This window comes from Gavialis gangeticus, unplaced genomic scaffold (genome assembly GCF_001723915.1).
Source record: "Gavialis gangeticus isolate Ggan-Ray unplaced genomic scaffold, GavGan_comp1, whole genome shotgun sequence".
Lineage (NCBI taxonomy): Eukaryota > Metazoa > Chordata > Crocodylia > Gavialidae > Gavialis > Gavialis gangeticus.
Genome location: NW_017729034.1, coordinates 81,084,336 through 81,110,597, shown reverse-complemented (window position 1 = coordinate 81,110,597; position 26,262 = coordinate 81,084,336). Strand labels below are relative to the sequence as shown.

The 26,262-nt window shown below is 46.5% G+C and overlaps 1 protein-coding gene across 1 annotated transcript in view; it reads left to right on the top strand.

Annotated features, from left to right (window-relative positions):
• The window catches only part of IYD (iodotyrosine deiodinase), a 29,470-nt gene extending 25,208 nt beyond the window's left edge, over positions 1 to 4,262 (top strand). The window contains exon 5 of the mRNA XM_019527618.1: positions 3,032 to 4,262. Within this exon, the coding sequence (XP_019383163.1) occupies positions 3,032 to 3,214 (183 nt within the window). The 3' untranslated portion in view covers positions 3,215 to 4,262. The remainder of the gene's footprint in view (positions 1 to 3,031) is intronic.
• Positions 4,263 to 26,262: the final 22,000 nt, after the last annotated feature.

Here is a 26,262-nt window from a genome sequence, read left to right as displayed (position 1 = left end):
AGGTGTGAAAAAGCTTGACATTACGATTCAAAAAATTAATAGAATCACATGAAAACTTGAAGCTTTGAATGTTCCTATATTGCTAGTACATATTTGTACTGAAAAAATGCTCTGCCCAATATGGAGAGGCTTAGGTCCAGGAAGATAAATCCAATCTTCCTTTAATATTGGTTAACAGTAAGAAAAGCAATGCATCTCATGTTGCCTGCACCTCCTTTTAGAGAGTAGATCCTGGCACATACAGCACACAAATGGCAGAGCTAAGATTCTCAAGATAGCAGTCTGACAACCATAAACCATAATACTATTAACACCTTCCTTTCATTAATCCCTAGAAAATACTTTAAGGATCATTGCTCTGAGATCATCTTTAGTGTTATAAGGCACAGCACTGCAAAAAAAGAGGAAGCACTTAGTAGGCAAGGCAGTTTCACTCATTTTGTTCAAAGCATTTCTGAAGATGAATTCATGTACAAGGCATATGAAACTGCATATGTTTTACACTGGGCAATCAGATAATCTTATTAATCTCTCAACATTTAATTCATTTTATTATCTCTAATACACACAGATAAATATTTGAATAGTCAAGATTTCCTGGGTGTTATATCACTATAACAGGGGCAGGAAAATGGTGCTTACACTGAACCAACTTGTTACTATTGAAATAAGTCTTTCCCTTCTGTGCCCTTTTTGATGTCTGGTGGTTGTATCAAAGGAAAATCTTCCCAGGTACAAAGCTGAGGAGGAAGCAGTCCATGTGACTGAAGTGTGCCACTGGTGTGCCACTCCTCTGTAGCTGCCTGGGTAGCTGTCCACTTCCCCCCCAGTACCTGAGTAGGAAGAGGGCACACTGGGGATGTGGCTAAAAGAGAAGGGAGCAGAGCCATCACCTTGGGCCACCAACCACCATGGAGCTCTACTCTTCCCACAGACCTCCTGCTCTTCAGTTACTTTAGGAGTCCTTGCAGTCAGTTATTTGCAGCTATCCTAAGACCCCAAAGGTTGTACTGTCTTGCTCTTCACCAGTCATTAGGTCTTGGTCTCTTTAGGCTCCACTCTTCCTCCTTCCATAATCCTTCCCTGGGCCTTTATGCAGACAGATACCTGATGGTCCTTGTAGCTCAGCAGTGGCGCTCCCTCCTCCCCGACTCTTGCTCAGCGCATAGTTGCTGACAAGACTGTCGAGTAGTGTTGAGCACTATAGAGTCCTGTCAATGACTATGAACTGAACAAGAGGCACTGGGTGGGGAAGACCACTGCTGAGCTACGAGTGCTGGGCAGACTGCTGGGTGTGAGAAGCTCAGCATGTGAAAAAGTTATGAAACTGGCACTCCTACATATTTAATAGATCCCCGTTCATCCCAAAGGTTCCCCAAATGCTTAGCAGATTAAATTGAAGGCCATGCACTGCCCTAAATCCTCAGGCAGAAACCCCACTGAACTGGGGAGAGCTGCATGCTCATCTCTTGGTTATGTTTGCCCTTTAGTGTTTGTCTTGTTTCCCCATTTCCTTGTGGGTGTTGTCATTGGCAGACTGGGCAACAGGTGACTGGTCTGAATGAATGTCTTTGTTTTTCTGTAAAATCCAAACTAAATAAAGTGCATGTTCATAGCAGGTGACAAGCTATTCCTAAGGGAAAAATGTTGTCCCACCTCTTGAGAGGCACACCCCTGCCTACGGAGTACTGCCTATAGAGAGGGAAGCAAACTTGAGGCACCCTTTGTTGCACTTGCTGCAGGCACTGAGATAGGCCTGGTATAAATCAGATCAATCCTGCAAGCTGCTTTAACTCCCAGCACCCTCCTCATCGCTGTCTCTGAGCCATGGCATAGCATGGAGTGCTAAACTAACAGGACATGCCAGATATCCTGGAACAGCTCCAGATTTCAGCTCCTGAAACTTGGGGCTTTTGTTCCAAATTTGGACAAAAATAAATAATTCTGGATCAGATCTAGGCAGTGTCCTATGGAGTCTGCTGAGAGGATGCAGCTTGATGCTCTCTGTTGTGAGAATGCAGTTTCCTCCTGACCTGGAAGCAGCATAGCCATGTTCGTGCAGCACCAGGTTTGTTAGCCCTGCCTCTCAGTGCTGCTTGAATACAGCTGTGCTAAGTAGCTCTGGTGACAGATGAGATGATTAGGTTGGGTACAGTACCACGGGAATGTTGTACTGCTGCTTCTGGTTCAGGAGGTAGCTGCGGTCTACATCTGCATGTTACACTTCACCTGGACCTCAGCTGCGCTAATTAGCCTGGACACAACACTTCGCTGTGGGAGCTGCAGCAACTGGACTCAGAAATAGGGTTAACTACACCAGTAGTTCCAGTAGTTTTGCTACTCTAGTAATATAACAGTAGCATAAGGAGGGGTGGGCAACTGGAACACCAGCCCTGGGTGCCCACTTAGAGGGGGTGCAAGAACAGCAGCTGCTGCCACTGGCCCAGCCTCTGCTGCCCAGGGCACAAATCCTGGTAGTTACACCACTGTGTCCCAGACTGTGTTCCTTGAAAGACAGTTTCTTTACAGAAGCCCCACTACAATAGTTGCTTCATGTGAACTCCTCTCCTCTCCCCCACCCCAACATAGTGGGACCTGTGAGGCTACTTTCTTTAGACTTTGTTGCTTCATCACTAGGGAAATCCTTTCCTGTCCCTTGGCTCTTCCTGTGGGGCCCTTTATGCAGTTGATGGCATGTAGAGGGGACAGAACAGTATTCTGAATGTTGAATTTCTGCCTCCTCAAATCCTCAAATATGCTATGTTTGCAGGAACCCCCAAGATTTGCCTTAAGTGTGATAGGAAACCTTCTTTGTTGTTGCTAAGACTATCAGTAAAATAAAGTTGAGTTCTAAAGCCTGATGGACAGTGTGGGCATTATTGTAGGAATGGCGGTCAGTGAACATTATTGTACAGTGGACATTATTGTAGGAATGGAGAGGCAGTCACAGACTCAGGAGTAAGGATTTTATTTTGGTCTGTTCATTTAAAAGTGTTTCTGCCTGTCTCTGCCACCTCCTCTCTCATTCCAGAATGTGGGTCTGGTCACAGTGACTTCTACCCCTCTGAATTGTGGCCCTCGTCTCAGGGCGCTGCTTCAACGCCCGGCAAATGAGAAGTTACTCTTGCTGCTCCCTGTCGGATATCCCAGCAAAGACGCCACTGTGCCCAATCTGACACGGAAGCCCCTGGATGATATTATGGTGGTTATGTGAGCATGGAAAAATCAAGGCGAGCAACTACCAAAATGCCTGTTGTAAATCAACAACTCACATAATTCTGCTTCTCTTCATTTCTATTGTGCACAGTTCATCTTTGTCCTTTTTTATGCATCTGCTGTGCCGGCTGTTTATACTGGTATGCCTTTTTAGTGCTAGCAATTGCAGTGGCTACATTCACTATATGCAGTGAGTAGTCAAGCATGGTGAATTTGACAGCTGCTATTATCAATGAGCCTGGTTGATTGTTCCAGGGGATGTACACAATGGCATTTAAATGACCTTCATCACTCAAATTGCTTCTTCACCTGAGGGGACAACTTTTTTCCTGAATTGGGAAATTGCCCTTGTGTGATACTTTTGTGATTGTCACTTGCACAGCTATTTTCATATTAGGGCTTTTGTTCGAGGGAAGCATCAGAGAGCTTAACAAAGAATGTAAGGAGACCTAAGTGGCTCAGATAATTGATATTGCTGAGCATGCATTTTTCAAGCACTCCTCTGGTAGCTGTATTAAACTTTGCAAGGAGAGAGATCTTACCTGTCTGAACTAGACTTTTCTCAGACTGCCTTTGCTTTGGTGTCATTGATAGGGGCCCCCAGCTGTGGGCAGACTAAAGCAGTGGTTTTCAGCCTTTGGTACCCCCTGCCAATCGACACGGGAAAAGCGAAACCAGGAGTCCCACCATGGCACTTCTGGTTTCACTGCCATGAGTCAAGTCCCACTTTTTCCATCACGACCCAGGGCAAAGCAGCCTGTTCAGGGCCTCCCTCCCTATCCCCCAGCACGCTGACACTGGGGAGTGAAAGCCCCGGTGCACCAGACATGGCAGGAGGGGCTGTGGCTGGAACTTCCAGCCTGAGCAGGGAAAGACCAAAACGCAGCACCTGTGTACCCCCTGCCCATGTCTCGCGTACCCCCAGGGGTATGCGTACCATGGGTTAAGAAGCACACAAGCTAATTTCCATCTATTTACATTCTCACGCACATCCTGTCACACTTTTAGCTTCTTTCACTCCTTTGAGTCTCAGACCAGCAGAGTCTTCCTGTGCCTGAAGAAGGGTGATTGTGCCTGAAAGCTTGCAAAGAACTTTTTTCCAACTACTCAATTGGCCTAATAAAAGATATCACATCTACTCAAAGAACCTTGCCTGCCTAAAGCATGCAAGGCATCTGAGGTGTTTTAACTGGTATCCTCCACACATGCCCTGGTTATGTATACATGATACGGTGGCTAAATCACTGGTGCCTTGTCTGCCCTAGAGAATCCAACATTGTTGCTCCTGATTTGGCATGCCTGAAGTAAACCATAACACTGACCCTGGGTTTGTTACAAACAAAGCCTCTGTCATTAAAGCTATGCTGGTGAGTTAAATCAGCAAAAAACCCCTAGAGGGGACACAGCATATGCAAAGAGGATTTTTTTGCTGCCAGCATAGCTACCCCATCTTCCCAAAACAGACTGACAATCTTTTAGGGATGGTGGGCCAAATTAGTACAGCTCACTCCAAAGGTGGGCTGTCATCACTTCCCCTGCCGAGCTTCTGACCCAGCTGCTGCTTTCCATGTCACTGCTGTACTTTTGATCTAGTTGTTACTTCCTTCTGGGGAATTGCCTTTGCCATTCAGCTACATGGGCCGGATGGAATTTCTTGCAGGGCCTGATCTGACCTGTAAGCCATAGGTTGCTGATCCCCAACACTGTGCTGACAAAAGTGCTCTCTGTTAGCATCTGCATCAGGGATTCTGCTGGAAAGGTGACTTGTAATTAAAAGAGCACACAAAATTAATTGCCAAAAGAAGACATGTTTTGTTTTTCCTATTTTTGGACTTTGCAAATTAACGTATAGGGAAGAAGCTCATAAAAATGAACCTGAAAATTGCACAGCTGTGGCATAGAAATGACTCATTTAAAGATTTCACCCACCAAAGCACCTTTAACACTACAAAGCAGAACTCTTTGTTTCTAAAATATGCATTTGGATGCAACCACTTCAATCATATTCTACGGCTGATGAGACACCAGTGAGAATCTTACAAATCAAGCTTTAGCACTGCTCTTTTGTCAAACCTGCTTGGGACTGCCACTATTCTTTAACTATTGTGCTCTCATTTTTTCAGCTGTAAATGAAATGAGTAGATAAGAAACTTTTGCTCTTGCATTTCCCCGCAGGACAGTCTTAAATAAAATGAAAAATTCCATCTACCAGTTGTTTTACATGTATTAATTAAAGGCTTTTCATTTGTTTGGTTCTAATAACTGTGTTATCTTGGTAGAGATTAAGTGGGTAGAAATGTCTCACAAGGAGTCCATGGGGGTTTTATTTTTATATTCAGCTACCCATTAAAAATATCAACTAAGAATCACCAGCTGGTCTAGATTGTCTACCGCACTCAGCCCATTGCATCTCCCACAGTGGCTAAGCCTTCACTGACACCCAATGTACTGAAAAGGGGGCCACTTGTTTTAGTGCTCATGTAGGAGCCAAGTTCTTCTGAAAATTTTATCTCAAATGTAGGCTTTGAATGTTTTGGAAATCTAGCCCTTAGTGAGGAATGCCTGAAAGCCTGGGAATTTAAGATCTTAGCTGGAAAACAAAGAGCCTTTACATTATCCAGTCAATGCTACTTCCAGTGCACAATCATTCCTTTAAAGACACTTTAGATGTTTTCATTATTCAGTGTTTACTGTGCTTTTTTTATAGCTCAGAATTTTTCTGTATTCTTAAGCTCCTCTGACTATCACACTGAGCCTTTAGGAGTGCCTGGCATAATGGCACTTCCTGGCTGGGCTATTCCAAAACAGGCCGTGCCCAGCTGCTCCTGAAGGCATTCTCCAAACCTAGAAGAGAGGCCATTCTGGGGCATCACCAGCAGCCACTCCCAACCATACTGGACATGGAGGTCTCAAGAACAGCCACACTGTCTTATTTCTGAGTTTGGAATGTGCTTGAGAGAATGGATGTGTTGCATGTGTTCAGGAACAGCTCATGGGGCACAACAACACCATGGTATAGACGTACACTGAGATGCCATTAACACTGACAGTGGGTAATAAGCTAAACTTTCTGAACCAGAAACAGTTTGTCTCTCTTTGGCTGGGTCTATATGTAGTCTTTGTACCAGTAGTACCAACATAGCTATTTCAGTTAAGGTTTTTATAGTGGCAGAAGATATCTGATATCCCACTATAGCTTATTGTCCTCCTTGCATAGGATTTACCATGCTGGTATTGTTAAAGTACTGCAACTTCAGAGAGCGGACAAACTCACATCCCAAACCTACTTAGACCATGAGAAGCAAGGGGAGCTACAAGCAAATGAATCAAGATCCTTAGCCCAAAAGTGTAGAGCTAAACTACTTTAGCGCAAAGATGAAAAAAATAGAGGTAAGCAGAACCAGATATACATAATTCTGTGTTGAGTTTTCAAACATGCTCAGGTTGGCCTCACTATTTTCACTGAAGATGATTCATGAACTACCATGTACTTCAGCAGGTGCACAACTAGACCACCAGAATGTTTTTGAAAATCCCACCTACCTAGTATGACTTAGCTACACTACTATTGTCGAATTTGCATTGCACTTCTGACTCATAACTCACAAGGCTTTACATTGTTTCTCTACTGGCCAAAAAAATGAGATAGCTTTGGTCAGTATGATAGGTAGTGGACCCCGTACATTGACATTCAATAGCAAGTCTTTGGGCATAACAGAAGGAGAGCTTTATGAAGGGATGAGGAAGACGTAGCTTTGTAGCTGTTTCTGTTTCACAGATAAGCTCACTAACCTAGTGAGGAGGGCTTTAAACTAGGTTGGCCAAGGGATGGAGACTAAAGCCCTGAGGTAAGTGGGAAAGCAAGAGACCTGGAGGAAGAGCAAGCAGGAGGGGGCAACTAGTTACCTTAGGTGCTTGTACATAATGCACAGAGCCTGGGAAACAAGCAGGAAGAATTGGAAGTTCTTGCAGAGTCACAGGACTATGTGATTGGAATAACAGAGCGCTTGTACACATGACGGCCAGATGATGTACACATGACAAAAATTTCCCTCTGTGTGGCTTAATTACATCATACTTTACATGTATGCAAGTTTTTGGTGATTTAAATGAGTTTGTGATAAAAATGACCTTTGCCAGCGAAAGGTGTATCCTGTTCCCCTAGTTCGGGGTTCATGCATGGAATTAATAATCAATGACCTGCTTTATGTAGGCTGCTGAGTGTGGTTTTCTTTGCTGCTAAAAGCAGTAAGCAAGTGCCTGGTCTCTGGATGGTAGGTACTAGCCTGCAGGCATCATAATTTTTTTTCAGTGTGCAGTCCCCCTGAACCCAACCTGCAGTTCCAGGATGCCAGGCACTATTTCTGGTTCACCCTGGTGGTTTAGGCTTAAGGCACAAGCCAGACCCGAGGCTTGTGCCTGCCTCACATTGGGGTGGGGGCAGATGGGCTCTTGGGCAGGTGGTCAGTCTGTTAGCTTGTGCCCCTAGGAGCAGTGTCTTGAAACATGGGTCACTACATGGTCTGCTGCTATGCCATACATGGACAGGGACTTTCTGGGGTGCAGGGACGGTGGAGCAGGGCTTCCCCCATGGCTGCTGTACCCTGGTATAAAGAAGCCTGACCCTGCCTGCCTGCCAAGTTGGGTGGGTTCTCCTCTGAGCATTTAACACCTAAAAGGAGTTTAATTGGGTCCCCATTAAACAGATACACAAGAATTGCCATGGGTGCAGACAGCCCCCATGCCTGGCTTGGCCCAGTCTGGAACCAAACAGTTGACTGGCAGAAAAACTTGCAAGAGGTCTTGTGTGCACAGCAAAAATTCCCAGACTTTTCCCACCAACCACCATGAGGAACTCCTGTGGGGTGGTGGCTCCTGGTGAGGCCACAAATCCTGCCATGTTTCAAGTAGATCGGTGGAGGGGTTTGGGGAGAGCTGCACCTCAAGCTGCAGACAAGCAAAACTCGTGACATAGGTGACACCATGTGTTAAGGCGCAGCAGGGTGAAAGCTACAGGTTTACTAGCCCCTGCTGTGGCCACGAAGCCTGCCAGCTGTCAAGGAGATAGGTGCAGGGGGTTCTGGGGCCCTGCACCTCTAGCTGCTGACAGGCAAAACTCATGACATGGGTGCTTGTGCACCTGACTGTGTCTCTGGAGGCAGTTGATTGTCTGTATTGATTATTTCCTCCCCTTAGTCTCTGGCTTTGTAGGTGTTAATCCATGCTCATTAAGTCATTATGTAATAGCTAGGTACTGTGCATAGAGCTCATATTTAAAAAACCACCTGGACAGAAATCAGAGGATCTAAAAAGAGAATAGGTCTGGGAAAACCCGAATGTATGGTAACCCTAAGTTATTATGCATTGTTATCTTATAAAAGTTCTCCTGCGGTTTGTTTAATTTTGTTTATTTTTTGGTATTGTAAACAAAGGTTTCTATCTGCTTTGTTCAGCTCTTCACTTTACGTACCCCTTGTTTAAGAGGGGGAGTGGAGATGGGGAAATAATCACTAGGTTGTGGGAGGGTGGGGGTAGGAGGTTTGCTGGCTTCTATTGGTAATTAGAATTTTGTCAAGCCTGCCTGACTGGTTTTGAAGTTGTTCTGATCTCCAACACTGCCAGTCATCCTGTTCACCTTCTGATCCCTGGTAAGCTTGATGCTGTCAGAGCACACACCCAATTAGCACTCCCCGCATTAGCAAATTTCTAGGTCAGCCAGTCCACCAACCTGCCTTGGTTTGCCCGCTGTGTCTTTCTCTGGTCACAGTAATAAAAGCTTGGGCATTGAGAGCCCTGCCATCCCCCAAAGCTCACTCCTTGGGCCATAGTTGATCACTGAGGATACTTCACTAACATGTATACATGCTGGGCAGGCAGCACGCGTGATGCATGTGTCTTTTGAAACTCACTGCTGCTTGGAATAAGGGGAAAAGGATAATATACACTTGGGGTCCCTGATACCATGATCTGGGATATTGCTGTGCCCCTGCTTATCATAGTGGACATGGATTACCCCCCTCCTGTCCTGGCTCATGAAGCCATATGGAAGACACATTACTACCCAGCAAAAGACTATATTCAATGACCACCTCAGCAAATGCCTGATGAATGTTGAATGCACCTTTGGCTGTCTGAAAGCATAGTGGAGGTCACTGAACTACAGGCTCAAAGTAGAGCCAGAAAACATTACAGCTTTCATTGTGGCAGCCTACATGCTCCACAATATTTGCAAGACCGGGGGGAAGGTTTTCAGCAATTCCTGGTCTGAGGAAGTGAGGGAAGTGAGGGAGGCAGTGGCCAGACAAAGACATGGGCAGGCAGGGCACGGCACCCCCACAATCAGCATGCAAATGCTGGTCAGGGAGCCATTGTGTGGAATTGCCTGGCCGCACACATTCTGGTTCCTGTAGATGGAGAGGTGCTCTGTAGGCCACCGATTGATCAGCGCTGAATGCTAAACCATTCAGCAGTCACCGTTGAGTGTTTCTATAAATAAAATTTAAAATTTCCTTGCACCACTTCTGTCTCATAAGCACATTGTCTCTAGTGGCGGGGGCGGGAGGTGGGGATGCTGTGGTGATGGTGAAGGAGGCAGGGGAAGCCAGAGAGGGCTGAAGGCTAAAGGTTTTCCTTTGCTTGTGTGTATGGAGGCTGAAATCCAGCAAGGACATTAAAATACATTACCTACCGCTGGTCACATTAACTTAATTCCCAATATGCACAGAAGAGCATCACCTCTGCTACAAGACCAGCAGGAAACATTTCAAAGTTTATAACTGGCCACCCTGTTATGCACAGTTCACAGATGCACCCCCCAGGCTCACACTCCATTGCAGTTGATACCTGTTCCTGCTTGGGTTGGGGCAGAGGGAGGGAATGGGGAGAGGAGGGGAGCAGCTGCCCCTCGGTGCTCCTGAGGCTATTCCCTCTGTGCATGGCCCCACTCCTTTAGGCTCATGATCAGGTTCACAGGACTCCTCTTGTCAGGTTCAGGTAAAACCAGCGAGTGAATAGTGTTAGGGGAACAATTACACCACAGCAAGGCAAAAAGGGATTTTTAGCGGTGTAGGGGCACAGGGGTCCCTCATGGTTGTTGGTGGGAAAAGTCTAGGGATTTTTGCTGTGCTCACCAGACCTAGGCTCTGTGACTGTAGCAAATTTTGCTGCTCCTTTCCATGACAGCTCCTCTCCCATGGAAGACCACCCCTCCACCCCGGTGTTAAGGGACTAGGCATTTGTTTCTTCTAGACCCCACTTCCAGCCACCTCCTCCCTGCAGCATGGGCTACCTCTCCCCATCTCTTCCTCCCCCCACCTCCTGCTGGCCAGCCCGAGCACAGCCTGGCGCTGCTGTGTGGCAGTTGCACACAGGGGCTGTCTCGGCTCAGACCCCCCATCCCCTGCCTGGGAACTGGGACTCCCTGTAAGATAATGCAGGGAGCGCGTTATTGGAGCTCCAATTAGTGCACCACAATAGTCCAACATGCCTGGGAAGATATATAAGAAATTCATGGGGTGTGGATTTGTGTTCATAATATAAGCAATGGAAGAATGTCAGCACCCTGTTCATAGGGGTGGTTGTTCGAGTGAAATAAAAAAAAAGAAAAGGATTTACACATGAAATAAAGCGTACTGGATGACACAGAACTAGAAAAATAAAAAAGAAGGTAAGAATAAAAATAAAGATGGGTATAAAAAGAATAAATTTAAAATAAAAATAGAATATGAATAAAATTTGTAAAAATATTGGTGCAAAAGATTTAAAAAATAAAAAGGTGTAAAAATATGTCTACAACATTAATTAAAGTAATTAATTGGTGCTTAATTAAATTATCTAAATTAATGAAATGGCACCACTTTCAGTGATCTGTACATATCAGCATGCTGGCAGCTGTAAGCTCCCCCTGCTGTAATTTAGTATGAAGAGATCGGCAGGGTGGATTGTTATGTGGCTCCCACTGTAATAATTTACTGTGAGTAGCACACTGATGATTTTATGAGATTTAAGAGTGATCATGTGTACACAGTGGCAGACAAATAAAACCCACCATTTCAATTTAGGGGGCATAAGAATGCAAATTTGAAGGACTAAACCCCCATCACATGTACAAGCACCCACAGAGATTTGGTGAGATAGCTTACATGACTGGAGCATTCTCATGGATGGGTACAAACTGTTCAGGAAGGACAGGCAGGGGAGAAGAGGAGGAGGAATTGCACTTCATGTAAAAGAGCCATATGATTGCTCAGAGCTCCAGTATGAAATTGGAGATAGGCCTGTTGAGAGTCTCTGGGTTAGGGTCAGAGGGGAAAGCAACATGGACGATGTTGTGACGAAGATCTTCTAAAGAACACCAGACCAGGAAGATGTGGTAGATGAGGCTTTCTACAAACAGCTAGTGGAAGTTTCCCTATCCCAGGCCCTGGTTCTCCTGGGGGACTTCAAAAACCGTGCACTTCAGAGGTGGAGGCATTGGTCTGTTGGGAAGGGATGGCCTCCATCTCACTCCAATGGTGAAGAAGCTGTTCTCAGCCAAAATGGCTGACCTACCTGACAGGGCTTTAAACTAAGCTGGCCAGGGCATGGGCGGACAACCACTAGTGCAAGCCCACCAAGCGACAGCTGCAAAATTAGTAAGTCATGCAGTACAGGGGACACAAGTCAATTCCCAACAAAACTCACTTCTACTCCAGCCCAGGGACAGGACTCTTCTAGGAGTGCTGGGAAGCCTAGGACCTCCAATGGCAGGCTACTTTCCTGTACACAAATGCCAGGAGCCTGGGAAACAAACAGGAGGAACTGGCCCTCTGCTAAATAAAAATCAATATGATCTCATAGGAATAACAGGGACCTGGTGGGACTCCACCTATGACTGGACCACAGGTATAGATGGCTATACCTTGTACAGGAGGGATTGTGTTGCTAGAAAGGGCAGGGGTGCAGCTCTCTATGTGAAGGAGCAGTACACTTCCCTACAAGTGGAGTTTGGCACCCAAGAAGGGTGACTCGAATCCCTTTGGGTCAAATTATGGGGGGAACATGGTGAAAGGGATATATTGGTAGGAGTCTACTATAGACCTCCTAACCAAGAGGAAGATCTTGACCACATATTCACAGGGGAACTGGCAGAGGATACACCTGCTCAGTGCATGGTTGTCTTGGGTGACTTCAGCTACTCTGACATCTCATGGGGGGAACACTCTGCAAAATCTGATCGGTTGTGTAGCTTTCTCACCTGCACTGATGAACTCTACTTGTCTCAAGTTGTTTATGGGCCAACAAGAGGTAAGATGCCCCTGGATCCGGTACTGGCCAAAAGGGATGATCTAGTGAGTGATCTGAGAATCGAAGGGAAGCTGGGAGACAGTGATCATGAGTTAATCACTTTCTTTATCCATCGCAAAGCTGGCAAATCAGCCAGCAATGAAGAAATCTTTGGTTTTAGGAAAGTCGACTTTCATAAGATCAGGAAGCTGGTTGCCAAGGCCCTGAGAAACCAAGATATAACAGAGAGGGGAGTCCATGATGTGTGGTCGCTCCTTAAGGACATGATCCTTGAAGCACAAGAGAAGTCCATCCCAGCCTGTAGGTAAGGTAGCAAAAGAGCTGGGCAATCCCTGTGGCTAAATAGGGGACTCATGGACATCCTGCATCTGAAGAGAAGCCTACAAGAGTTGGAAATCAGGTAACATCACTAAGGAGGATTATTCAGCACTGACCGCACCTCTAGGGAGCAAACTAGGAAAACCAAGGCCAAAACTAAAACTCAAACTGGCTACAGGAATCAAGGACAACAACAAGTCCTTCTTCAGATATGTAGGTAGTCAGAAGGGAAAAAAAGGGCAACATTGCATCCTTGCTAAACCAAATGGGGCAGCTGACAACTGACACCCAGGAAAAAGTTAATCTCCTTAATGATTACTTTGCTTTGGTCTTCCATCAGCCCAAGGGGCTCACCCTGCCAAAGAAGAGGCAGGATTGCCAGGGCATGGACAAGCACATGCCCATCATTGGTGAAGATCTCATGAGAGGACACCTTGAGACCCTGGACATCCATTATTCAGCTGGCCTGGATGGAATGCATCCAAGTGCTAAAAGAACTGGTGAACATCATAGCATGGCCGGTGGCGAGGATATCTGAGAATTTGTGGTGCTTGGATGAGGTTTCTGAGGATTGGAAAAGGGCCGATGTGGTGCCCATCTTCAAGAAAGGGAGGAAGCAAGATCCAGGGAACTACAGGACAATCAGTTTGACCTCAATCCCTTGAAAGCCATTGGAAAAAATCATCAAACAAACCATCAACAACAGGCTAATGGAATGCAACATTCTGAAAGATAGCCAACACGGCTTCGTTGCGGGTAGGTCTTGCCTGACCAATCTCATTCCCTTCTATGATGAGGTGACGCATCACCTGGACAAAGGAGAATAGGTTGATATCATTTACTTGGATTTCAAAAAAGCCTTTGACTTGGTCGCCCATTAAGTCTTCATGGTTAAACTGGGGAATTGCAGCCTCTACCAATTCATGGTCTGATGGCTCAGAAACTGGCTCGGTGGTTGGATCCAGAGAGCAATAGTCAATAGAACCATGTCAGCGTGGCACGTGGTGACCAGTGGCATCACCCAGGGCTCTGTACTTGGACCAGGACTTTTTAACATATTTATAAACAATCTGGATTCAGGTATCAAAAGCTGTTTGGCTAAATTCACTGATGACACCAAACTATGGGGAAAAGTGATCATGCTAGAGGATAGGCTGGTGATTCAGGCTGACCTGGACAGGCTCACAAGGTGGGCGGATCAAAACCTGATGGCATTCAACACTGAGAAATGCAAGGTGCTCCACCTTGGGAAAAAAAATCCACATCATACTTATAGGCTCAACAGTGCTACACTTACTAGCACCATGACCGAAAAGGACTTGAGGGTCATGACTGACCACAAGGTGAACATGATCCACCAATGTGATGCCACAGCCAGCAAAGGAAACAAAACCCTGGCTTGTATCTATCGATGCATCTCAAGGAAGACCCAGAAAGTCATCCTTTCGCTGCACTCAGCCTTGGTGAGGCCACAGCTGGTGTACTGCATCCAGTTCTGGGCTCTGCACTTTAGGAAAGATGTGGAGAAGTTTGAGAGAGTCCAGAGGAGAGCCACGTGCAGGATCAGGGGACAAGAAAATAAGTCTTATGAGGAAAGGCTGAGAGGCATGGGACTCTTCGTCCTGAAGAAGTGAAGGCTCAGAGGGGGCTTCGTTGCAGCCTATAAGTATGTAAGGGGTGTGTACCAGGAACTGGGAGAATGTCTGTTCACCAAGGCACCCCAAGGGAAGACAAGGCCTAATGGTCACAAACTCTGGGAAGACCATCTTAGGCTAGACATAAAAAAAAACTTCTTTACCATCCGAGTCCCCAGAGTCTAGAATAGACTCCCCCAAGAAGCAGTGCAAGCACTTATTCTGGGCACCTTTAAGATACACTTGGATGCTTATCTTGCTGGGATCATTTGACCCCAGCTGACTTCCTCCCTCTTGGTCATGGTGCTGGATCAGATGATCTTGTGGGGTCCCTTTCAGTCTGAATGTCTATGAAATCTATTAAATCTAGAAAAGCATTGCTGGGGCATGCAGGGATTAAGTCAGTAAGGCCAAAGTGCAATTGGAATTACAGCTAGCAAGGGATGTGAAGGGTAACACGAAGGGTTTCTACAAGTATGTTGGTAGCAAGAGGAGGATCAGGGAAAGTGAGAGTCCCCTACTGAATGGGGGAGGCAACCTTATGACAGAGGATGCAGAAAAGGCTGAAGTGCTCAATGCCTTTTTCACCTCAGTCCTCACAGGTAAGGTCAGCTCCCAGACTACTGCACCGGGCAGCACAGTTTGGGGAGGAAGTGACAAGCCAACAGTGGTGAAAGGACAGGTTAGGGACTATTTAGAAAAGCTGGATGTATACAAATCCATGGGGCTGGATGGGATTCACCCAAGGGTGCTGAGGGAGTTGGCTGATGAGATTGCAGAGCCACTTGCCATCATCTTTGAAAACACATGATGATCAGGAGAGGTCCCAGAGGATTGGAAAAGGGCAAACATAGTGCTCATATTTAAGAAAGGGAAAAAGGAGGATCCAGGGAACTACAGACAGCTTTACCTAGATCCCTGGAAAAATCATGGAGCAGATCCTCAAAGAATCCATTTCTAAGCACTTGGAGGAGAAGGAGGTGATTAGGAACAGTCAGCATGAATTTACCAGGGGTAACTTATGCTGGACCAACCTGATTGCCTTCTATGATGAAATGACTGGCTCTGTGGATCCAGGGAGACCAGTGGAAATGATATACCTTGATTTTAGCCAGGCTTTTGATACTTTCTCCCACAACAAATGGACAGTAAGGTGAATAGAAAACTGACTGGAGCATCAGGCTTAGAGGGTAATAATCAATGGATCGATGTCTAGTTGGCAGCCATTACCAAGTGGTGTGTCCTGGGTGTCAGTCCTGGCACCAGTTTTGTTGAATGTCTTGATCAAGGACCTGGAAGATGGCATAGAGTACACCCTCAGCAAACTTGCAAATGACACCAAGCTGGGGAAAGTAGTAGATACACTGGACGGTAGGGTTAGGATTCAGAGTGACCTCAATAAATTGGAGATTGGGCCAAAAGGAGTCTCATGAGGTTCAACAATGCCAAGTGCAAACCCCTGCACTTAGGATGGAACAGTCCCATGCACCAGTACAGGCTGGGGGCTGACTGGCTGGGCAGCGGCTCTGCAGGAAAGGACCTGGGGGTTACAGTAGATAATAAGGTGAATATGAACCAACAGTGAGCCCTTGTTGCCAAGAAAGCTAGTGGTATACTGGGCTGCATTGGTATGTGTGGCACCAGCAAGTCAAGGGAAGTGATTATTTCTCTCTCTTCAGCACTGGTGTGGCCACATCTGGCGTACTGTGTTTAGTTTTGGTCCTCCCACTCCAGAATGGTTGTGCACAAATTAGAGAGAGTCCAGTGGAGAGCAACAAAAATGGTTCCTGGGCCTGGGGCACATGACTTCTGAGAAGAGACTGAGGGAACTGGGCTTATTTGGTTTGGAGAAGAGAAGACTGAGAGGAGATTTGATACTAGACTTCAGCTATCTGAAGTGGGGTTCAAAAGAGGATGGAGCTAAACTGTTCTCAGTGGTGGCAGATGGCAGAACAAGGAGCAATGGTTTCAAATTGCAGCAAGGGAAGTTTAGGTTAGATATAGGAAGAATTTTCTCACTAGGAGGGTAGTAAAACACTGGAGAAGTGTTACTCAGTGAAGTGTTGAAATCTTCATCCTTGGACATTTTTAAGACCTGGCTAGACAAAAAATGCTTTGATTCTGGGGAGTTCCTTCAGAACATCAGAGAAAGCATGTAAGTACTTGTCAGAAAATGTAACAAGCAGGCAATGGAGCCTGGCATCATGACTGATCAGAAGTGGGAATCAACTTCTTGGTAATGACTGTGAGATGATAGGTAGGGTAGAATGAGGCCAGGTGAGAATCCTGGACCTAGCTGGTCCCAGTCACAAAGTTAGGGCAAGTCATCCCCTGAACAAGCACCATCTACACCAAACCCAGATCAGATGAGTGAGGTAATCAAAGTAGCCAATCCCCTGAGGCCAAGGCAGCAGGGCCCGCCCACTCCAGCACTTGAAAGCTAGATCCACTGTTCAATATCCTTGTCTGCTCTTGTCCTTGGCCTTCTGTGTGCATCCTTACTGGTTTTCTGGTTTTGATGCCTAGTTCTGAATTTTGGTAAGGTCTTTGGCATTCCCTGATTCCATTTCTCTGCTCCTGATTCTGGTTTGACTTTTGGCTTCTGATCTTGGTTAACACTTGGCTTACCCTTTGGCTTCTGACCTTGTCCTATCCTGACTCTGATTATGGGCCCCAAATCCAGTTCTGTTGCCAGACCCCGCTGAACTCCCTGTCTCTGGGAGCTGATGTAGACTGCACATGTGCAATGGGTGCCTAACCACTATGCAAAACCACCCACATCCTGGTTTCCTAACATAGTGATGATTATTGATTGAAGGGCTGTGAAAGTGAAAACAAACAGTTTCTGTTTGCCAAGGTTGCGGAGAGGGAAACAGTGAAGGGATTTATCAAGAGGGTTGACAGTGGGCTAGGAAAACAATATTGTTAGTAGCATTCTGCATGGACCTGAGTGGCAGGAAGATTGCATTTGTCAGTGCCAAAGAAAAAGTGGTGGTGGTAATCAGGATGCCAGATGATGCAGAGAACCTGGATTAGTGGCATGACTGGATTGAGAAGGGCATGTTTTAGAGATATTAAGGAGACAAAGTCTGCAAGACTTAGAGATCACCAGGGCATGGGGACCAAAAAGTACAGGGCTGGACTTAAGTGACAGGGAATACGGTGGTGTTGTCCACAGTGACCGAGTAGGGAGTAATGCAGGTGACTTGAGAGAATTACAAGCTCTGTTCTACCCAAGTTGAGCTTGAGCTGATGGGTGGACATTCACAAAGAGACAGCTTATCCTTTTGGTAGAGGTCCTTATCCTGTGACTTGGTTTGCTGTGTGTTCAGCTCAAGTTCAGAAGTATATAAAGCATGAACTAGAGGTGGCCTTAGGGCCGGGAATATCACAGCTATAACTGAGACATAGGGAATCAGAAGACAAGGTCAGGAACAGAGAACTTCCATGCATCAGTTAAGAGTCAGGTCTGCAAAGAACTAAAACGTAGGCAGGCACTCTGGGTAAAGCCATGAGGTAGGGAGATCAAGAACAAGAAGCAGGGATTCAGGTCACAGTTTCTAGCCAAGGCTTCCAGAGCATGCAGCTGTAGCTGTAAGGGACTAGGACATGACAAAGTTACAAAACTAAAGCCAGAAGCTGGCTATCAGGTACGGGTCTAGACTTGCGGGGAGGGCGGGGGGGATCAAAACGTGGCAAGCCTGAAGCAAAGCGATCAGGGGGTATCTGGTAGACAAGGGCATCTGTCCTGTTGAGTAGCCTCCTTGGCACTGAAAAAGCTGCTTCTTATAAGCAGTCAGCCACAATCAAACAGGCAACTAGGGCCATGCTAGAAATAAGCTCTTGGCAGCCAGGCCCACTCAGGTAAGAATGGCCAGCTGGGGACAATGTACCCTGCCTTCTGCCCTGACTGCAGACAAATTGGCAGCACTCTTGCAATGTGAACTGAGTGAAAAGCCTGTCTTGGTTGAGCTTTGCCTTTCACTTTTAGCAAACACAATGCAACCATCTTACCTGTGTTCAGAATGAGGAGTGGAATTAACTAGCTGGAATTAACTAACTGGAGTTCAGTTTGCACGACAGACAATCATGATACCTACTGAGCAGAGACTATTCATTCTGTTGTTCCAGTCAAGCCAGTGAATGTGACAGCTTGTTAGCAGGGTTTGCTGAAGACAGGGTGAAGCCCAGAGGCCAGCAGGAAACTTAGCAAAGCTGTGCAGAGTGATTGTCCTCTGCATTGTGTTTAGGAAAAAAACTTAATACTACCTCCTTTTAAATAGATCTTAAAAAGCAAATCACCAAGGACTGGTTGGCAAAGCTCCTAAAACAAAGTTTCTGCCATCTGGTCAATGGGTTGCTAGTGAATTAAGGCTGTTGCTGATGTTGGAGGGCAGAGACAAGCGTTCATATCTTTTTGACCTAAAAATTGACTCTGGCAGCACATTTTTAAGCAACATCTTAAAAATACTCACTACAAAATACCGTTATTTACAGAGGGGTGGAAACAAACAACCACAAGATCAGGGAAGTTGCAATATGTACGTGCATCAAATGTACAATCTGCACCAATTAACTGAATCATTACACATGGTCCAGGAGTGCTCATGCTACCATTTCTACATTATCTATTAGAGCAGGGGTGCTCAACCCCTGGCCCATGGGCCAGGCCCAGCCCATACAGCCATGTCATCTGGCCCGCAAGGCTTCCCGTGGGCACAAAAACTTGGCAGGGTGGAGAGGTAGCCACTCCCTGGAGACAAATTTCCAGACCTAGAGGGATCCCCATGGGCTGGGTAGGGTGGCCTTGTGCTAGGGCATGCAGGACTTGCTATGGAGGCATGTGGGGCCAGGTGGAGGTGTCATGGGGCCAATCCAGGGGTGTTCTGGGTCAAGTCTGGCTTGCAGACTGGCCCCAAGCTACTCAACAGTTGAGCACTACTGTATTAGAGTCCTACACTACTTCTGTGGCATTCTCTTGTCCTGTGCTATGAATGGCCTAAAATTCTCCAGGCTTTACATTTTCAAGCTATTCAAATCATTCAGTACCCATAAACACAGCAATCTCTGCATCTTGCAAAAAGATTTTATAGACAATTCTGTGTGGGTATAGACCTGGCTCACTAATCCTGCCTCATCTCCTTTTCCCTGTCAGCTTGCTGTGAACAGCACCATCTTTCCTAATTCACTCTCAGGGGGCAAAATATAACATATGATACAGACACACCTTGGACTAGTAGGCACTTCTCCCAGTGATACCAGGTAAGTTACACAGGCTAATACAAATGTTCTGTCCTCATATAAAACATTTGCTAAGCCCTTGTTCAAAGCTGAGCCAAACTCTTCCTCTCTGCAGTATTTTAAAAGCCTGCACTGCCTTGCATGCATGCAGAATGAGCCACTTCTCATTCAGGCTTGACCATCTGCAATAATAGCTTTGTAAAAACAAAATTATTGTAAATGAGCAACAAAATAAAATAATGTATTCCATGCTGTAAAGCTACGGGAGCCTGCAGGAATGCTGCTCTCTACAGCCGGCTTGCAGATCCTGCTGGCATCTCAAGGACTAGCCAAGGTTAATAATATTCGGTACCTGCTGAATCAGGTTAATGAAGGCCTGATGGCTTAAATGTGGGCTGTTTTCTTGAGGGTGATAGATTCAATTGTTTTGAAAGGTTTTAGTTGGTCAGTTTTCTGCCTTATAATATAAATTTACTAGTACGTATATAGATTCCCCCTCCCACCTTAGTATATCAACACACTTTAAATAATATGTCACCTCAATGCCCCAGTGAGTGAATACACTGTTATTGCTGCTTTGCAGTGAGTAAACTGAGCCATACAAGCATATTTAAGATGTACAGAATAGCCACTCCCTGAGCATCTATGGAATTAGAGGAAAGATTTAAGAACAAAAGCAGTGTTCCCACACCAGCTTCATACCTTGTAAGCTTTGCTACTTCACTGGGATCTTTTAACTAAGGTGACCCACCTCTGTCTAGTTATGTGCCTAGATACTCCAAACTATGAACTGACAGTACTGTTTCAATTTGAGGGGGCTTTTGAAACTACTGTAGTGACAATAGGCGTGATATGAATGACTGAGAGTTAGAGTTACACTAACAAGTAATGATTTAGTTACTGATATTCAGAGAAGTTAAGACAAGTAATTTTTAAATATCTCTCATACAAGTTATTTCTTAAAATGTGATGCAGAGTTAATATAATAAAGTAGAGGATTCAGTGATGCTTGCATTTTATTTCATTTTCCGTAGGCTCTAAGTATAAATTGGAGGTGTATATACAGCAAACCTATTTTACCTATAATTGGCAGGCAAACAAATAAAAATGCTGACCAAAGGCAAAATGCTAATATAAAATTGAAAAGATTACTGAAAAATAGTACCAATGGCATTGGAAATACATAGTTAAATGATGTACAATGTTGTAACCATGTAAAGTACAGTGCAAGTGTAAAGCAATAATAGCTCAACCTAAAGTGGTTCTTTGGGTTCTAGTAACATTGGCAGTTCTGGTCTTGCAACATGAAGAAAAATAAAGCGCTAAATTTTTTTATTTAAAAAATATATTTGGAAATTAAAGATACTGGAAATATTGACAAAATTTTAATGACCAATTATCAGAGGACCTAAAGATGACTATCTCTTTATAGGGGTGTATGTTGTCCGGCTCAGAACACACTGAACGGGTCCAGACCATGCCATGACAAGAAACACAAAACCTGCCAACACATCTCCACCACCCCCACAATTACTACCCCCCCACAACAGAGCCATCAGCATTCCCGGATCCTACAGCTGCACCTCCCGAAATGCAATATATCTCATCCAGTGCACAAAATGCCCTGATGGAAAATACGTAGGAGAGACCAAACAACAAGTGCACACCAGAATGAACACACATCGGAAATCTATCACAGACAGGAATACCCAGTTACCTGTGGGGGCACACTTTTCACAAGAAAACCACTCTCTCTCCAGTCTCTCAGTCCTGATCCTCAAAGGAAACTTACAAAACACTTCCCAGAGACGAGCCTATGAACTCCACTTCATCAACCTCCTGGATACAGAAAATCATGGACTAAATATAGACATTGGATTTATGACACATTATAACCTGCCTGACATCTGACTCCCCAGGTACCTCTCCACTATTTAACTGCTACATTCATCCCCCTTTTCACTCCCCCCCACCCCGTTTCTCACCCACTGACTCCTCAATTTACATCTTCACCGACTGCCTGTCTCACATGCAGGCCAGCCCAGCCTCTGGCTTCTTTACTTTTCGTTCCATCCAGGAAGAGCACACACTAACCGCAGAAACTTCCTCAGCCTGACAAAGCATTTTTAAACCCAAAAGCTTGCTTCTAATTTTTTTTCCAACTACTTAATTTGGTCTAATAATAGATAACAGATTCACCCAAAGAACCTTGTCTGCCTATCTCCTTATGCTGCTTTCAAAATCTAGCTGTAATGGACAAACATAATTGTAAGCTAGGTAAGATACATTTTTAGGCTATTAAAGAGGACTAAATGAAGCCTGGATCCAAAAATAACTAATCTTTGCTCTCAGCCAAATTTTGTGTTTTGAACAGAACACTAACATCTTGATTTTGCTGGCATACCATTGCAAGTATTGGATGACCAGAAGACCACACTAGAAAGGGTGGTTGCTTCATCAAGCAAGAGTGGCACCTAGTGAATGATCTGTAGCTCTGGAGTCTCAGGAAGGAAGGATTTTCATTTCCTCAGGGAGATTTCATATACCACTGCTCTTGAAAAACACAGGATAACTTTAGGGGGAACAAAACGACAAAGAGAAGATGAAACCTTTTGAACAGCCTCTCTCCTTCCTAAATCCAAGCCTGTAGATTAAATGTTGGTGCTACAAGAAAAATTTAATAACTGGGTATGATGAGACATTAATACTTCTCTCTTTTTTTTTCCAAATGCTACATACTTTATTTTTCTTTTCCATTTATTTCCCATCTGTCATCTCAGGGAAGGAAATGGGTCTTGCTATCTGTATGTACACAGCTTTGCTTTCCTTTTTAATTTAATGCTCAAATTTAGAATGGGTGGCTAAAGAATATGGTATCTAACCTGCAATGAGCTGTTTGAGTGCAGTTTACTGCTTCTTTTGAGTTTTGATAATTCTGTTGTTGATCTACACATATTATTACCCCTTTCCTATACACACATTCCCACTCATTCCTAGTCACCTACACTGGCAGTGAAAGCCTGATGTCACACCTCGCAGCGGTGGTGTGACTCACCTTATTCTGTGGCTGAGGCAGCAGACAGCTCTCTGCTTTCCATGTTATGTAAGACCTCTTGTCATTTCAGATCCTGTCACCCTTTGTTACAAACGTACTGAGCATCATCACTTTCTAAACCTGCTCTAGTTTGTGAGCAAATGGAAAATGATAAATAGTGAAATAACATGAAATAGGAATGTTTTTTCTAAGAATAGTGTTGAGTCTATTCTCACTATTGAACTGGTCCCCTACATTCACTTTAGGGAATTTCCTTCCATTCCAAAGCTTATTTATTACTATTTATCTATATGAACTAGATGTTGTCCAATCAATGTACCTGCTACGGCACTGGACTAGTTCTGTATGTATTCATACCTATATAATTTGTGGCCAGGGTAGGGTCCACTTCCGAAATTATTAGGGGTGTGTGAAATGGGCCCTATTTGATTTGGATCTGGATTCGGATTCAGTATGAATTGGGGACAGTGATTCGATTCATTGATTCAGATCACTGTCCCCGGTTCGATTCGGCCAAATCCAAATCTGAAGATTCGATGCTGATTCAGAGAATTAGTAATCAGACATAGACGTAGCTTTAAAAGTTTTTTCTACATACCTGTATGTAGCAGGTGTGGCTTGTAATCGCTATGATGCTGGGGCGCGTGTAGTGTCCCACAGGAGAGCAGGGTGGATCCCTGCGTGCTCGGCGGCTAACCCAGAAGTGAACTGGAAGTACTTCTTGTCTGCCAGGGAGCATGCTGGGTCCCCCCACCCCATGCCCTCCCACCTCGGCGATCAGCCACAGGGGGGCCCTGGGTGTCCCCCCAGACCCAGGAGGCACCAGTCGCTGAGCCTGTGTGCTCCCTGGTGATCCACTTCCGGGTCTGCTGCCAAGTGCACTGGGGACCACCCCCATGCTCCTGTGGGATGCTCCATGTGCCCCACCATCTCAGCATTCACAAGCCGCCTTCTACCTGGAGGTATGTAGAAAAAACATTTAAAGCTGTGTCTATGTCCAAATTGCTGAATCTTTCCAAATCTCTCTGAATTCAGATTCAGAGATTCACCCATCGAATCGGGCTGAATCTCCACCGAATCAAATCAGGGACCGAAGCTTCACACAGCCCTACAAATTATCATTGAGGGAAAGACTGTGGAGGTAGTCAAGCACTTCCCCTCCTCTCTCAGAGAGTGAATATTGATGAGGAGATCCAGCCGGATCCAGTGTGCAAGTGCGTACTTTGGGAAATTGCTTTGGCTGTCTTTATTCATTGTGATCTCTGGAAAGACACCAAGATCCAGGTCTACATCCCCACTCTCCTCTGTCCTTGCTCTGCAGGTCCAGCAGCTGCATGCAAGGAAAAGCCACCAGCTGCCATTGGAGATGCAGCTGCAAGGATGCTACTACCATTGGCCAGTGCCCTCCACATACTTTGCCTCCACCAGTGCTGGACCCATGACCATACTGTGCTGCTGGATTGCCTGGTCATTGTGGTGGAGGAGCAGCTTGTGGACTCTTGGGCCTGGCAAGCCCAGGACCTGGAGAACAAATGAGAGAGGGACCAAATGTACCTTACCCTCAAGGAGAGGCACATCACCCTCCTGGAGAGGCTGCTAGAGGCCCAGGCCTGGGAGGGCGCTATGATAGCCTGGGCAGTGGCAGCAACAGAGGAGGACCACCAGGTCCTCAACATCCTGGCAGTCACCTTTGTGCTGCGTGATGCCCAGTCCCTGCCCCAGCCCCAGCCCCAGCCTCAGCCCCAGCCCCATCTAGCCTCTGTCAGCTGCCCATGTCCCAGCACCAAGCCCCCTAGGGAGCTTAGAAGGAGATGCAGTGCCTCCTGCAATGGCCAGGGTCCCCTGCACCAGCTCCTGAGCCTGATCCACCAGCAATCTGGCCTCCTGCCTGGGCTTCCACCTGCCGCATGCCCTGACTCCAGGCAGCCCCTGAATGGGAGCTGCATGCAGGCTCAGCCTGTTCTGCATGCAGGCCCTGCTGGCCCCAGCCCTGTGAAGGAGGAGGAAGAGTGGTCTGAGCAGACTGGACAGCACCTGCCCTCACCCCTGGGCCAGTCCCCAATCCACCAACCTCACCATGGTGTCCATATATGCAGTGGTGTCACCAGAGGTCAGGGTGCCAGGTACCTGTCCCTGGGATCCACATCATAAGTGCCTCCACTCCATGCTCCCTCCCCGCACCTGATAGTTGTCAATGAACTAGTTTAAATAGTTTCATGGGGAAAAGGGTGCTTTATTGGTGGTAGGTGTTGGGGTTAGGATTGGGGTCTAGTGTTGGGCAGGGAAAGAGTCTGTTTTTGGGGAGGGAAGACAGTCTGTTGCTATGTTCTGGAAGGAAATAAAGATTGGTGTTTGGAAACTGTCCACAGTACACATGGTCTTGGGGTTGCACTGTGGGCCTGGGGTCGGTGAGTGGCTAGCCAGGTGCCCTGCTGGGGGCAGTTGAAGAGGAAGTGGGCTGCCAATGCCTTGTGCACACAGTGCCTGGTGGCCCTCCTTGCCAGGTGTGTGGCTCACTCAGGGCCTTGGTGTGTGTGTGGGCAGGGGCATCCTTGGGGCTGCTGCCACAGCTGAGGCTCCCGATGCCAGGCATCCTCCACCCATGCTTCCTCTGTCCATGCCTCATGAAAGAGCTCACTCAGGCTTCACAGATGTTGTGCAGTACATAGGCTGTGGGTGGATGTTGGCAGTGGTGAACTTGAGGTGGGCAGTGAGGGTGAGCCAGCAAGCCTATACTTCCCCACATCATGCACTGCCACTTGGAGAGGTATCTGTGCCTATACTACAAGTGCCTGGCCCCTGAGACCAAGGAGATCATGGCTGCCATTAACGAGTTTCTCTGCTTATGACAGGCCCCTTGCATGCCTGGTTGGCAGTCCATGGCCAGCTTGATAAAGTCCTGAACTGCCTCTCTCCTCTCTGCATGTTGGGAATGGAAACTCTGCCGATCGGGGGGGAGCTCAGCCAGCCAGGGCAGGGAAGGAAGGGCCCCCCACTGCCTTGTGTGGGGCCTCTGGATCCAGGCATGCAGCCCAGGAGGTGGCAGATAAGCTGGCATGGGCACGGGTGGCCATGGCACCCCCTTCCTCCTGGCTCTTCTCCCATGGCAGGCACTCCTGGTGGTTAGACTCAGTCCCTGGCTGTAGTAAGGTGGCCCGGCTGCCTGCAGTGTCCTGGGGCACAGATGCACGGTGCTTGGCTGCCTGAGAAGCTAGAGCTGCTTGCTGCTGGTGCTATCCCTGGCCTGTCCTTCTCACTTGGGGTGCACTGCTGGAGTTGGCAGGCAGGTGGTGGCTCAGGCTGTCCAAGCTGCCAGCTGAGGGCGTGGTCAGGGAGCATGCCGGGACCTGGAGCTTGAGGCCCAACAGGTCCTCCCTCTCCAAGTCCTTGTGGTCATTGTGCCATGGTGCAGGTGCCAGCAGCCTGCCTATGCTGGAATAGATGTGGTGGGTCTCGCTAGGGTCTGCTAGGCACAAGATCTGGTCCAGCTGCCACTGAAAGGGCATGGACCTG